The 15,336-nt window shown below is 37.8% G+C and overlaps 1 protein-coding gene across 7 annotated transcripts in view; it reads left to right on the forward strand.

Moving 5' to 3' along the window:
* Positions 1-15,336, forward strand: part of CSNK1G3 (casein kinase 1 gamma 3) — a 58,057-nt gene that overhangs the window by 26,895 nt on the left and 15,826 nt on the right. For all 7 annotated transcript variants that reach the window (XM_029086925.1, XM_010175684.1, XM_010175685.1 and 4 more), the window contains 3 exons: positions 735-969; positions 10,647-10,732; positions 10,864-10,948. In XM_029086925.1, the coding sequence (XP_028942758.1) occupies positions 735-969; positions 10,647-10,732; positions 10,864-10,948 (406 nt within the window). The remainder of the gene's footprint in view (positions 1-734; positions 970-10,646; positions 10,733-10,863; positions 10,949-15,336) is intronic.

Raw genomic sequence — 15,336 nt, forward strand, 5'->3', positions numbered from 1 at the left:
GAGAAATATGTATGTTTACCTTGATACAGTGTGGTTTAAGTATGTCATCATGAAACATTAATTATACTGAACCTCTGCTTCCCTAAATAAGTACCTATGAAGGGTAAAAATAGCTGTTTAAAACAGAACTGCAATTAGCTTGCAGGCCTGAAACTGTAGAGGTACAGACATACTCAGCTTATTTACAGCCAAAATTACAAAGTTCATTTTTTGAAATGCTCAAATCATCACAGATCTGAAGATCATATTTATTTAACAGTTGTTGTTCCTTCCTGAATATAGAAATTTTGATAGAAAATGATCCAGCTACAATGGAGGTTATGTGCATAGTGGTGAACTTTCAGTGCTACTCTTGCTTATACCTTTAATTTGTAATAAATCTACATGGAACTTTGCTCACTGCTTGATGATATAATTTCTGGTTATAATTTTATGTGCACAAAACATACTTGGTGCCAGCTATTCTTAAAGAAAGTATTTATATACTGATTTATGTCTAATGTCCAGCATGAAAATTTCCAATACATGGTGTGGTGTGTCTAGGGGATGTGTACAATTTTCATTGACTTCAACTGGGAGATACCTTGTTAAGAGCAATAGCCCTTTGCTTTTAAGGTGATAGGAGGGGTGATTTCCTCTAAATATGAAGTCAGTGTAAGATATTTAGCTTCTACCACAATTTAATGTGGCGACCTGAAGCTTAAACTGTCTGTCATTTTTTCCTTTTATTAAAGATCTTACGTATGGAATATGTCCATTCAAAGAACTTGATATACAGAGATGTAAAACCTGAGAACTTCTTAATAGGACGACCTGGAAACAAAACCCAGAAAATCATTCATATTATAGATTTTGGTTTGGCAAAGGAGTATGTTGATCCAGAAACAAAGAAGCACATACCATATCGAGATCACAAGAGCCTTACAGGAACAGCTAGATACATGAGTATAAATACACATTTAGGCAAAGGTATGTATACTTTTTAAGTGCAGAAACAAGAATATCACAGCTGTCATTTATCTGAAATCATCTTGTTTTCAAGTTGTAATATTCAGTCTGTAGTCTTTAAGTACTGCAAGTTTTGTGTACTTGCAAAATTAGTTTGTCCTTATGGAAATACTGTTTGTGAGAATAAGGTTCTCTGGATCTCTAGTCATCATGGTCATGTCTAAGCAAATAATTATTTTTGTTAGCTATCCATAAAAGAAAGATGAGGTGTATCATTTTGCATCGTAACTTCTTCACATTTGAAGTATATCATGGTGTGGTAAGGTGGGTGGGAAGTAGATATGCTTATTAATGATGTAAAAAATTAATAGATTGCAACAACACAGGTTTTCAGTGCTACCTTGCCAGTTTTTTGAATCCCTTTGAAATGCACCATGTTGTGGAATAAAAGTAGCTTATACTTGATGCTGCTTTATTGATTTTTTTTTTTTTTTAATGCTTATACTGTTATTGAGGCTTTGTCAGAGTAGTTAAAGGTTATGCTAGTGTTGTAAATATGATGAGCTAAAGAAATTACAGGATATATAGAGAGGTAAGTTATTATTGAATAGAATATATTTAGCTGGAAAAGGGTGCGTAAGCACTCAAAGCAGTCTTTGTTTATTCCAGTTACATAGACGTTTTCTAGTGAAAACAGGTTTTCACACCTTTGAATTTGTGTAAAACAGTTGCGTATCATTTCATGGTAATCAGTAATTATGTTGCTCTTTGAATTGGTCATAAAAAATTTCTAACAATACTTATGGTTCATATTAATATGTCAAATGAGACACCATTCACATTTTCCAGATTGTAATAAGGTATTTTATAAACAAAAATCAGAACATAGTAGCTTGTGGTTAGCAGGGACAGCTGATAAAATTATGTTAACATATAGAATCATGGAACTGTTCAGATTGGAATTGACCCTTAAGGTCTTTGAGTCCAAAGTAAACCTTTCACTGCCAAGTCCATTGCTAAACTGCCTTCCCAAGCACCACATCTACACTTCTTTTAAATACCTCCAGGGAAGGTGACTCAACCACCTCCCTGGGCAGCCTGTTCCAGTGCCGGACAGCCCTTTCAGTGAAGAAATTTTTCCTAATTTAAACTTACCTTGGTGCAACTTGGGGCCATTTCCTCTTGTCCTATCTCTTGTTACTTGGGAGAAGAGACTGACACACACCTCTCTACACCCTCCTTCCAAGTAGCTGTAGAGAGCGATAACGTCTCCTCAGCCTCCTCTTCTCCCGACTAACCAACCCCAGTTCCCTCAGCTGCTCCTCTTAAGATGACTTCTCTAGACCCTTTACCAGCTTCCTTGCTCTTCTTTGGACATGCTCCAGTGCCTCAAATGTAGTTCAGTTTGATGTATTTTTTATAATAAAGTCATAATAGATTTCCTTTAAAGGATAATAATTAGGCATGTTCAACCTATATTCCTTTTTAAAAAGAAATTGAGTTACCTTGTCTGTAGGCAATTTTTTTTTTTACTTAATCAGTATGAGACTCTTCTCCTGATACCTGCTTTTCTCTTGGTGCCTACCTTAGTCTTAAAATAAATCTGGATGAAAGATCTGCCTGATTTTCTTGACATTAAACTGTGAAAATATAGAGAAAGAATATATGCGATTACTGTTTAGTGCATTCCACGGCAAATGTAGATCTTTGTTTACAAAATGTCATTAACAGCACTTCAGGACAGCAAACTCGGGAAATCTGCAGCATCTCCAGACAAGTTAGAGAACGTGGAACTTTTTCAAATTAAGCAAAACCTGCAAATCTTCAGAACAGATAGGAGGAAGACTTAAAACAGCTACATTTAACTGATGACGAAAAGATGGTTTTTCTATGGTGACGTTTCAAAAGGCTATTGATTTCACATGACCAAACATTACTTGATAATTTAAAATTAGTTTTGAATTGTATTTCACCTGACTTGCATTTCTGAATCCTCTGGCTTCCTTATTTCTTCACAAGCAAAGCTGTGGGATTTAATTTAATGATGTGCAAACCAATTCTGCCATTCGTTACAGATTTTGGCAAGAGCTGGTTTCTCCACACAGATTTCCTAAAACAACCTCAAATTTCTCCATTAAGCTGTGAGAAAAAAGCAGGTGTAACTATGGCTGTGTTATGTATCCATATGTAAGGTTAACAGTTCGTATAAGGTCCCCACATTATTAGAAGCATATGGTCAGAAAGCACTGAATCGGGCAGTTGCTCAAAGGCGATCCCAGTCATTTGAGAAGAGTTGTATTTGGGTAATGTACACCTAAATTTAAATAACTTTTTACATATTTACACACTGCATATTTTTTTAGGGAAATAGAGAAAGTGCTGTATAATGTGCAACTGTTTTGCTTATGTATCCGATACCTGATTTTGGAGGCAGCCTTTTGAGTTGCTTTTGAAATCTCATTTGCAATCCTGCATCTTGGAAACATCTGCACAGAGTGGGTACCTTCCTTATATGCATGCTTTTAGGGGAAGCTCTGAAAATAAGACAAAATAATAGTTGCTTCCCTTTTTAAAGTTTGGAGATTGGGCTCTTGTGGCTGTCTTTCCAGTTTTTTGGAATTGCTTCTGTATAAAGCATAGAATTAATTAAAGTAAGTAACAGATATTTGAGATAGTTTCTGCTAAGTATATTAAGCACTGGTATAATTCTTTGTACTTAGACATCAGGAATGCACAAATTTCAATTACTGTTTGTCAAAGAAACAGATTTAATATCTAGAATATAACCAAGTCTTGTGAAAAGCAATTGAGACTCTTGGTCCTGTGAGCATCCTGGAATACAGCTTTCTTGGCTAAGCTTAGTAAGTGGGTTTATATTTAATGGAGCAGCTGTGAAACAGTTACCCAGTTTGCTTTTCTTTTTTAAGACTAAAGCTTTTGTATATAAAGAAGTTAATCAACATATGAAGTTTGTCATGTTGTAGTTGAAAAGATGAAATGAAACCAGTGAGAAATGTCTTCCTTTTGCTGGCAAGTTGAGTCTTGGTAGTTTGGGGGAAGTTGGTTTTTCTTTGTTATCATTCTTGCAGACTTCCTTTTCTGATAATATAAACGAATTCTGGAAGCATCCTTCCTTCAAATAAGCAATTTGTGAACAAGGTTGACATGGACAAAAGAGCTGAGGAATGGAAGGTTCTAAGTTGTGAACTTTGACCTCAGTACTTAAATAGCCCTGGTTTCCTTATTTAGGTTCCAAGATATTCTGTCCTCATCTAGAACTTTTTAAATACCTGAAGTGTTACAATGACTTCATATACCTTTCTACTTAGCTCTTCACTGACCAGCAGATTTTTTAAAAGCAAAAATAATATTTATAAAATAGTATGAATAGTGATTCCTTTGAAAGATATACTTATGTGCACTTTTGCATAGTTAGGTTCTGCAAAGCAATCTACAGAATTAAAATGCATATTTGTAGTTCGTATCTTTAAAGATTATTTATTAGTATTCATTCTAGTTTATTTTCCCTGTTTAAGTAGAACACAGTGATAAAAAGTTTAAGAACATAAAGATTTTTAATAAATTAAAATTAAATTTTACAATAAATTGTATAGCAGTTTACTGTAGGTTCCAGATTAAAACCTATAGCTTGCCAGGGTGATATCAGATTAAAAATTGAACCACTGAAGGTGGTGCTTACTTGTAGAAGGAAAGAACGATGATTAGTATTAGTTGTCATGAAAAGGAAGACCAAATAGGTAATGAAGAAAATTATGATCAACTACAGGTTTCAGCATTAATTCTTAAAGCTAACAAACCTTTCAGTTTATTGAAATCTAAACTGCACTAAAAACCTGTCATCATTCAGGGACTGATTCACAAAGTGTTCAGTTACCCCTACCACAGGGCTGCCATTTCAGGATGTTAGAGAAAAGCCAAACTCGGTGTCAGCCATCTGGTATTCTGACCAATAGCTTCCAAAGGTCAATTTTGTTAGATACTGGCTATGTCAGAGCTGACAGTTGTCTTTGCTTTCAGACGTCTACCCACAAGTTTTTTCATGTGAACAGGTGATTGGAGTGGGGGAATGTCTCCTTATTTCAACTGATACTTCAGAGCATCAGGATGTTACCCTCATTCTGTTTTGTGCATCTTCAAATGCTGGTTTGAGTCTCAAAAAATGTCTCAAATTTAGAAAGTACTGGTTATGCATTTCAGAAGTGGACAGTTCAAATACCAGCATTGCCATTTGCCAGAGCATCATGGTTCCTGTGGTTCCTTTCTGTATTACAGAAGTGTCTGGTGATTCTTAGCAACTAAAGAAAGATTGCAGTGGTGGACTGCTCATAAGAGAATGGTTGAGTTTGGCAGGGAGCTTCATCTTGTTCAGCCTTCCTGCTCAAGCAGGGACACTTAGAGCTGGTTATCCAGGACCGTGTCCAGACAGCTTTTGAGTATCTCCAAAGAGGGAGACTCTACAACCTCTTCAGGCAACCTGTGCCAGTAATACATGTTCCTGTAGTACATACAGAGAAGAAAACTTCCCCTACTTTCTCACCACATTGCTATTACTGTTTTAGTAGTTGCAGCTGGAAGTTTGTCAGATGGATAAAAGGTTTATTTATTAACTTTTTTATTTAATATTTATTAGAGGTAAAGGTAATGAGCTTAAACTAATTTTGTTTCTCATTATTGTTTTACAGTTGTGTAAAAATAGGAATACTTTTCTTTTTTCAGTTAAATTTATTTCCACAATGGTATTGAAACCATATCAGAGAACTGGCTTACTAGAACACATTTTGGCCTTTCATCCGTGTTAGAAAAGAAATACAGTATGCCAGCTTTATTTGAGCAGCTCCTTTAGTGTTTGAAAATGGAAGGAGAATTCTGTCTTTACAATACAGCAGTACTTATGAGAGTCCTATGATATTTTGTTTATGACCATGATGATGACAAATTTGTCATGATTTTGTCTTATCATCATTGATATCAGTGGGTTTTGAAATTCTTGGTAGGAAGCAGTCTCTTAATTAAAACAGTATAATGTCATATTCCAGGCAATTGAAATATAATGAAAGACCTCCCACCCACTTACCATCAAAAAATGCATTGTATATGAACCAGGCCTTAATTCTGTATGCATTCACATCAGTAAAAGGATGTGTAAAAAGTAGCTGAACTATTTTAAGCTTGTCATGTTTCCTAGATTTATTATTCTTCACCAACTGAAGACTTGGAACTGCATTGTTGTTCAGACACATTAGAGCCAAAGAGCTTTAAGACTAGATTAAATGATTTTTCATTTAAAGAAAAATGGTATAAACACTAGTATTTCCTGAATAGAATATTTAACACTGAGAACACTTTTAAAAACTTGATAGCAGGCTTGTGCTTCCTAAACATAACTTTTAGAACACAAGTTCTTCAGGTAAAGGAAGCATTCACTTTGTTTTTCAGGCATGGTATGCCGAGTTGGTGTCAGCTTAAGGTGATACAACCAAATCCAATAAGTCTGTCTTAAAATTTGACACCCCTCCCACCCCCTGTATCATTTAATAAAATAAACCAAAACATAAAATTGGTAATTAATTGAAGAACATAATTGAATTTTGAGGGGATTACCTGCCTGATAATAACACAGGAATGTAGTAAATGACACTTTCTCCTTCAAGGGAGACTTTGCTACTCTCTAGGTAGGATCATGATCTCTGGTTGGACAGGTTTAATTTTCTCTAATGGTAACTTGTTTAATGTGTATGAAGGTTCTGCCAAATTTAACTTGTGTATTGTGGGTAGTAGTATACCTCTCAGTCTGATGCAAAGCCATGAGGAAGAGTGGATAGGTATATACTGACTCCTTTGGCCAAGGCAGCTGTGACAAAGTACACACAAAGCTACTCTTTTTAATAGCATGTCTCACTTTACTGTTGTAAGTCTCCTTCTGACATGAGTTTCTCAAATATAATGATAATTCTTAAATATGGATAGAAATGGTTTAGAATGCCTTTCTGACATCTTTACAGTGATGTTGCTAAACCATGCAAAGGAGCGCAACCTCGTGTAATAACTCTGCTTCAGTTCAAACTCAGAGTGGTGGTTCTTTTTGACTTGATTATTTTGCAGGCATTTCTTAGGTGATATAAAACTATTCATCATCATCTCTTAGGTCTAACAAACACTGAACAGTATGAATGGGGCTTTTACTTTCATGTGCCTTAAAGCTTTATTGTGTGTTTGTCATCTTATGATCATATTTCCTTTTAGACAACAGATCTTCTCAATATCATTATAAATTGTGATGCACTAGGATCAGCATACATCAGCAGCCCTTCCTGATGCTTGAAATCCTTTTGCATTCCATCTGGTCCACTACTAGTTTTATTTCCAATTTTCAGAGGTCCTTCTTCCAATGATAGCAATATAATCTTTGGGTTTCCTGTTTCGCAGGATTATCTTGAAGAATTCCATCCATGGGAAAAGAGATTTGACTACTACTTTTTAACTATGCCAATGTGATCATTGAAGAACTCAAATGGTTTCTAATAACAGTCCCCTTTCCCCAAAATTAAAACAAACAAAAAAATAGTTTCCCATAAGAGATTCTTGAGGGCATTGTGAATTCAAATGGTGTATCCTAGAAGTAATTCCCACAGAACTATCCTACAGAAGTATCTCCAATGGTCCAAAGCTCATTAAAAACAAGCAAACAAACCCCCCAAAAACCTCTCTTAATTAGAAATTATTTCAGGGTAAAGATTGAAAGTTTCTTCTTTCATAGAAAGGACTCTCAATGAAGGAACAATTGCCTCAATAAGGTGTGTGGTGTTTTGTTTTTGTTTTTTTTTTAAAGGAGAAGTTAATTTTTCATCAGCATAACCTCTAGAAGTTAATGCAAAAGAAAGGAAGGAAGGAAGTCCCTTAGCAAAGACCAAACAGAACTTTCCAATACATTTTTGTGGGCCATATGGTAATGTTACCCATAGATGGACCATCTGTTGTACAGTTGTAACATTTTTGTATGCTTTGCCACCATCTTACCACTGATCTGTCCTACGTAAAGCACACAGCGTATTGCAAAAAATGTTTGTCGTGAGCAGTGCTCATGAAGTACTCATTACTTCTGTGTCTATCTCTGCTGCTTATTCCTGCTTTCTTCTTAACCTACGTGGTTGCATCACGATAACTGTGGTGGTTTGACCCACAGTGGGACCATGCAGTCCTGCACTCACTGACCCCTCCCACCCGGTGAGGTGGGCTGGGAGACACAACAAAGGGGATGTGGGATTAGGAACGAAGGACAGGGACGGCTCACTCACCAGTTATGGTCACAGGCAAAACAGACTCAACTTGGGGAAGAAAAATCAATTTAATTCATTGCCATTCATCCGAGTAGCACAGTGAGACATAACAACCACATCTTACAACACCTTCCTTCACCCCTCCCTTCTTCCTGGACTCAAATTTGCTCCCAATTTCTCTACTGTCTCCCCCTCAGCGGCAGGAATAGGGGTTCAGTCAGTTCACTTCTGCCTCTCTTCCTGGCATGGAAGTCCAGGAACAAGATGTTCCAACACAAGCTTCCTATAGAGTCACGGACCCCTTCGGTCACAGCTCCTGGCTCTGGCATGGGGACATCCATTGGCTGCAGACTCACTCTCCACTCTGGGGGTCCACCCCTGCTCTGGCAGTGAGAGACTCTGGGGGTCCCAGTTCCAGTCACACTTGCCTCAAGCTCAACTTCTTTGCTCCAGTGTGGAGTCCTCCATGGCCTACACGTGGGTCTTTGCTCCACTGTTGAATCTCCATGGGCTTCAGGGACCTCCTTTGTCTTCTCCTACTCCATGTGGTAGAACTGTGTGTGGGTCTCTGTCTTTTCCTCTGGCAACAGAGCTCTCTCTCTGTCCTTTGTTTAGGCCAATGGTCATCTTTTGTTCAGGTCCATGGCCTCTCTTCCACGTACCACACCTGCTTCTTTTCAGGACAGTCCTTCCCCTCACAAATATGGATTCTCAGAGGCATTTTTCTAGTGCTCACTGGCCCAACCTCGGCTGGGGGGTCTCCACCTTGAAGCCAGGGAAGCTTTTCGCTCTCACAAGGTGGCCCTTCCCCCACTACCAAAAAAGCCACCCTCCCCCCGCTCCCAAACCAAAAACAATAGCGTATGGTCAGCAAATGGGATGTTGCAGGGTTGGCAGAGAAATTCAGGTAAGACTGAATTGTCAGGAAGGTGCTCACTGAGAAAAATCGCAGCAGTTGACAACAAGAGTGGAGGAGTGGACACAAACAAGAGTGTTGACAAGGGAACTGGAAACATGGAAATGAGTGAGGGAGAAATGACTGAAAGATCCTCATATGGCTGGCAGTTGTGTGATTAAGTAAGTGGCTAGATGTAACCCATGCTCTGAATTACCATACATTTTTAATGGTATTTTCTTACTCATTTGCTACTATGTGTTTACTCAGACTTCATATGCAAGATAGGGATAGAAAACCGAGTAATAAGTAAATTGTTCTTTTTGTATGGAGATTAAGAATTGTTTTTCAGATGCCCTGTATTTGTGGCAATATTTTGTGTTGATCAGATCAAAGCCAGGTTGGCTTTATTAACTTTCCTGTGTTCAATATCTAACCAACATTTTCTTATTTAATTTTCTACTCCATTTCTTTTGCTGTTGAAGCATAGTGATTTTCTGTTTATGAAGATGTTGAGTAGAAACTATGTTTATGTTTTGGTTTTCTGCCTTATATCAGAGAACAAAACAAAGTTAGAGGTAAATGCTACCCGTTGCTTCAAAACTTTATGTAATGGTTGTTTCAACAGCAGTACAGAATGAAGTCAGGTAAAAATCTGTTTTCTGCTAGTCATTTGAAGACTTTTACTATTTCCTGTTACATTCAGTTTTCCTAATAATAATGGATTTTTTTTTAAATAATATGGAATGTACTTTGAAAACTTTGAACTTTGAATGCACTGCATTTTGTTTGTTACTTTCCTTTTTCTTTAACCATCTGTGAACTTTTTGAAGGACTGTCACTACTCTACTAGAAATGAGAAATTGTATCCAGACCAGACGTTGTCTTCTGTAACTTAGCTTTTAAGTCAGATACACTCGAGAGCAGGCTGTATGTATACATGCTTCTCCATGCTGCTTTCTGATCGTAGGACTTCTGAGCCTCTTCAGTCCACCTTTGGCTTACTCAGAAATTCCATAAAGGATCCCTGAGAAACACCATCTTTCCCATGATTTGTAGAGAGAAAATGAATTCAATTAAAGCTTTCTTAAACTGTTTCAAGTTCACAACTAATGGATCAAAAAATATCAGAATTAAAGTGCAATTATACATGTAAAGGGTCAAAATATATTTTTAAAACAACAGTTTCTTACAGTGAGATCAGAATGGCAGGCGTTGGAAGGGACCTCAGAAGATCATCTAGTTCAACCCCCCTGCTTTAGCAGGGGATAATTTGTTTAAAGTACTGTTGAGAGGAATAAACCTGCAGTCTGCATCTGCATTTTTTTTTTGTTTTAGCTATGTTCTTAATGGAGTCTGTAGTACACAAGAAGCCCTCCACATGCTCTGATTTCAAGTACTTTATACCTCCTAATTGCTTTTACATAATTTGGAAGCTAATATTTTAAATACAGTGTAAAATTATGCAGATTGAATGTTCTAATAATATTTGAATTTTGTTTCAGAGCAAAGTAGAAGAGATGATTTGGAAGCTTTAGGTCATATGTTTATGTATTTTCTCAGAGGAAGCCTTCCATGGCAAGGTTTAAAGGTAATGGTTTTTGATATCTTCCTCTATCCTATTTTCAGATCATCAGCTTTTCTTGCCATGATCTTTTTGTTTTTGGAAGTTTGTCTGCAAGCTGTGTGACTTCAGAAGCTTGTTTTGGTTTTGTGTCATAGGCTGATACATTGAAAGAACGTTACCAGAAAATTGGAGACACAAAACGAGCAACCCCTGTAGAAGTATTGTGTGAAAACTTCCCAGGTAATGTCTACTGTTAACAAAAATGTTATATATTGATTTAGAAAACAAAACTGGCATAAATAATTGTTTAATATGTGGTTTTAAAAACAAATGTAATAATGCTTCCACATACATGTATTATGTACTATAGTAATAGATACAAGAATTATCCTTTGAAGCAGCAGTAAGCTAATGTTGGTGTTCTTCCAAGATAGATTCTTCTAAAGGAAACATTAAAAAAAAAAAAGCAAAAAAAAAAAGCAAAAAAGCGTTACATATCCTTACCTCGATCAACTCGCCTACACTCGTGTGGTAGATTGACTGTCACTGGATACCAGGTGCCCACCAAAGCTGCTCTATCACTCCCCCTCCTCAACTGGACAGGGGAGAGAAAAGGCTCATGGGTCAAGATAAGGACAGAGAGATCATTCACCAAGTACCATCACAGGCAAACCTGAATAAACTTGAGGAAATTAGTTTAATTTATTACTAATAAAATCAGAATAGTATAATGAGAAATAAAACCAAATCTTAAAACACCTTCCCCCCACCCCTCCCTTCTTCTGAGGCTTACTTTACTCCTGATTTCTCTACCTTCTGCCCCACAGCAGCACAGGGGGATGCATAACAGGGGTTGCAGTCAGTTCATCACCAATTATTTCTGTTACTCCTTCCTTCTAAGAGGGAGGACTCCTCACACTTTTCCCCTACTCTAGCATGAGGTCCCTCTCGTGGGAGACAGTCTTCCACAAACTTTTCCAACATGAGTCCTTCCCTCAGGCTACAGTTCTTCACAAACTGCTTCAGCATGGGTCCTTTCCGTGGTGTGCAGTCCTTCAGCACTGGACTGCTCCAGTGTGGGTCCCCCATGGGGGCACAAGTCCTGCCACTAAACCTGCTCCATCGTGGGCTCCTGTCTCCACAGGGGCCACAGATGCTGCTTGGAGCCTGCTCCCAAGTGGGCTTCCCATGGGGCACATGGAAGCCTCCTTCAGGCATCCACCTGCTCTGGCATGGGGTTCTCCATGGGCTGCAGGGGGACAGCCTGCCTCACCATGGTCTTCACCACAAGTTACAGGGGAATCTCTGCTCTGGTGCCTGGAGCACCTCCTCCCCTTCCTTCTTCCCTGACCTTGGTGTCTGCAGAGCTTTTCTCTCACATCTTCTCACTCCTCTTTCTGGCTGAAATTGTGCAGGTTTTTTATCTTCCTTAAATATGTTATCACAGGGGCACTACTACCATTGCTGGTTGGCTCGGCCTTGGCCACCGGTGGGTCTGACGTGGAGCCTTGTCTGTCTGACATGCCTGAAGTTTCTGGCAGCTTCTCATGGAAGCCACCCCTGTAGCCGCCTTGCTACCAGACCTTGCCATGCGAACCCAATATAACTTGTATCTTCACACATAAAATTTTGCAAGCAGTTTCAGCTCAGATCTGATACCATATCCCTTTTAAATAAGATACATTAGGAAGAGCTTGAAATAATATTTAAAATAACTTGCAAGTAGTTTCAGGTGTCACTTCTAGTTCTCCTGAAGTGCATGCAGAATCAGTGGGGTATTGGAAAACTGGAGAGAAGCGATGATGTTTTTTAAAAGTTGGACTAATAATCTCAGGACAAAAGACACACACGTAGAGCATGGACATGATTTTTTCAAAATAAAAAGAAACACATTAAAAAGTAGTCACAATATCATTGATAGGTAAGATGGACTTGCTGAGAATAGCTTGTGACAAACTGATTTGATTTCCTCTTCTGAAAGGAAATCCTGTCCACAGTAGGCCTCATGGACAGGAGGCAGATGTTTTATATAATGAAATTTTAGTATTTTGCTTGTGATGATCTTTTAAAATATCCTCACAAGTAATCTTAAAAGCATAATCAAGAGGAATCTGCTATAAGAAGAGTGTAAACAATTTGAAGTATTTAAATACATTATTGCCAAATTTGAAACATGAAATGATACTCCACAGGGATTTATGGATCTGCTCAGTATTTTTGAGTGCCTTGTAAAATTGAGAATGCTTATTAAACTTGCAAATGATAAGTTTGAAATATGTAGGCTTGACAGTGGGGTTAGAATGTAAGAATCCTGACAGATTACAAATATAATCTTAAAAAATGTAAGGTACAGTTCAATAAATAATACTCAGATAGTATATGAAGAAAGGATCAAATCCAAATTAAGAATTATTTGGTATGGAAAGGTTCCTTAGGTAATGACTCAAAGTCCATCAAAAAGTAAATGCAAGTGAACAGTGTCATGCTGTGTTTTTAAAAATGAAGACTGGTTTAGTCAAGACTGTGAGGGAAAGAAGTTCTCCTGTGCCTTTTGGCTGCTACGAACATGAAAGGAGTCAGTTTGCTATGTCCATAGCAGCTAGGACAAAGTAATGGATGTCATCCAAAACAGTTAAGACTTGAACTCCTGTGTTTCAAATAAAGTAAAGAGCATGAAGGGAGTGCTCTTGCCAGGGGAGCTATGGACCTTCTTTCACTATGGGGTTGTGTCAAAACAAACCAGACAGACAAGTCTGTAACCAGTTTGCTACAGGATAGGGTGGTGCACTAGATGGCTTTTTGAAGTTCTTACCCACCCTGTGGTAAAAAATTATCTATTAGGAATTTTTCTTACGTTTTTAATTTCTATAAAATCAAGTGAAATTGACTTTTGTTACAGAACTTAGAGCAAGTATCTGAACATATGTTTGATGAATTGACAGAAGCTTAAATGTGTGGGAAAAAGCCTATTCTGGAATAGAAATCTTCTGCATCCAGTAATACATGCATGTCTTGCATGTTGATTTTTATGTAGTTGCTAGAATCCTTTAAATACCTACTAGAAGGTATATATGGTGCAATTCCTGGAAATAATTATGGATGACTAGCTCCATGTATCTAGTGGACTGTTTCTACCAAGTTTAATCAAGTCCATGCTTGTTGACAGGATTGTATCTGAAAATGTAACAAGGAAAATATATTTGACCTTGGAGAACAAAAAAGATAAACTTATTTGATAAACTTGTTTGATAGTTCATGTGTATGTTTTCATAATAAATGTATTATTGTATGTGAAAGTTTTTGCATGTCAACTATCTGAGGATTTTCTGTTTTTTCCTGTCTTTCTTGTCACTTATGATATAAAATAGAATGAAAAGTACATCCACAATAATTTCGGTTCTTTTCAGTCAGCAAACTGAGCTAGCTGGTTGATGTTCCATAAGGCAAGAGAGCTCTGAACTATGAGTGAAAGATACTTAGGTCTTTGTCACACTTTAAATGTATCTTTTTCATCCCTGTTCAGTGGAACTGCACTGTCTTTGAATGTGCAATACTACTGCTGTTTCAAGCCTTGTATAAAATATGAGCAAGGATTTAAACTCCAGAGTTTCTGCTTCAAATGCATGTTAAGGGTGGTATTTGGTTTTTGGAGTCAGCCAGTTGTAACAGATTCAGCTGCCCTAAATGTCTCTGTTCGAGCCTTCATACCTCCGAGGACATGCCTTGCATGCTTTGGGTTACAGTTTACATTGGGAAGGTATGGTTAAACAGGTCCCTAGCAATGTGTCAACATTTCTTTTTGCCTTCTTGAAACACTGATTTCCTTGGTTAGTCTTGCTTGTCTGCTGAGCTAGATGTTAGATGCCAGGGAATTCCTATCTACTGCTCCATCTGCTCATGCCTAAAACATGAGCTTAATATGCTTAAAACATGCTTAATACTCTTTTTTTGTCAGAACTGAGTAATTTGAAATGTCTTGGAATCATTGCCCTGTGATACATTCTTGACAGCACCAATGTGATACGGCCTCACAACTTTTTGTTATCAAGCTGCTCTCAAACCTTCACTTCTCCCTATCTCTACCCCACTGTCTCTGAAAGAGTTTAACTCAGCATAGCTCAATCTTAGCACTGTCTCTGCACTTCTCAGCCATCCTCTGTCAGAATATAGGCTTCTTACAGCACCTTATTTGTAGCATAAAAAGTCCAGACTTACTGGAATGTGATGTGTGGGTCAGGGAGAGTGTGCAGGGATAGTATTGTGCTGCTTCTGACATACATACTGCTTCATAGGGTTAGTGAGTGCTAGTGGCATCTACTTTTAACCTTATTTGTCCTCTGACTTTCTGGTCATGGAGAGGTGCCTTCTCTTGTACTTCAGGACCATGTGAACAGCCTTTTTGGCTTGAAAATGAGGAGTCACTGGTTTTCTCAGAATGACTGGCCAGTGGGTGGTTTCCCTCTCTTTCATGAGCTATAAAGGTTCCTAAACAAGTTAGATTTAAGAGCTCTGTCCACCTGGAACACATGTCCCAGGAGTCAGGTCAAGTGTTTCACCTGATCCATATCAGACTGGAGAAGTTGTTGCAGTACTCTATTCCAAACCACTGCAGTATGATTTCCACCCCC

Source organism: Antrostomus carolinensis, unplaced genomic scaffold (assembly GCF_000700745.2).
Source record: "Antrostomus carolinensis isolate BGI_N321 unplaced genomic scaffold, ASM70074v2 scaffold1989, whole genome shotgun sequence".
Lineage (NCBI taxonomy): Eukaryota > Metazoa > Chordata > Aves > Caprimulgiformes > Caprimulgidae > Antrostomus > Antrostomus carolinensis.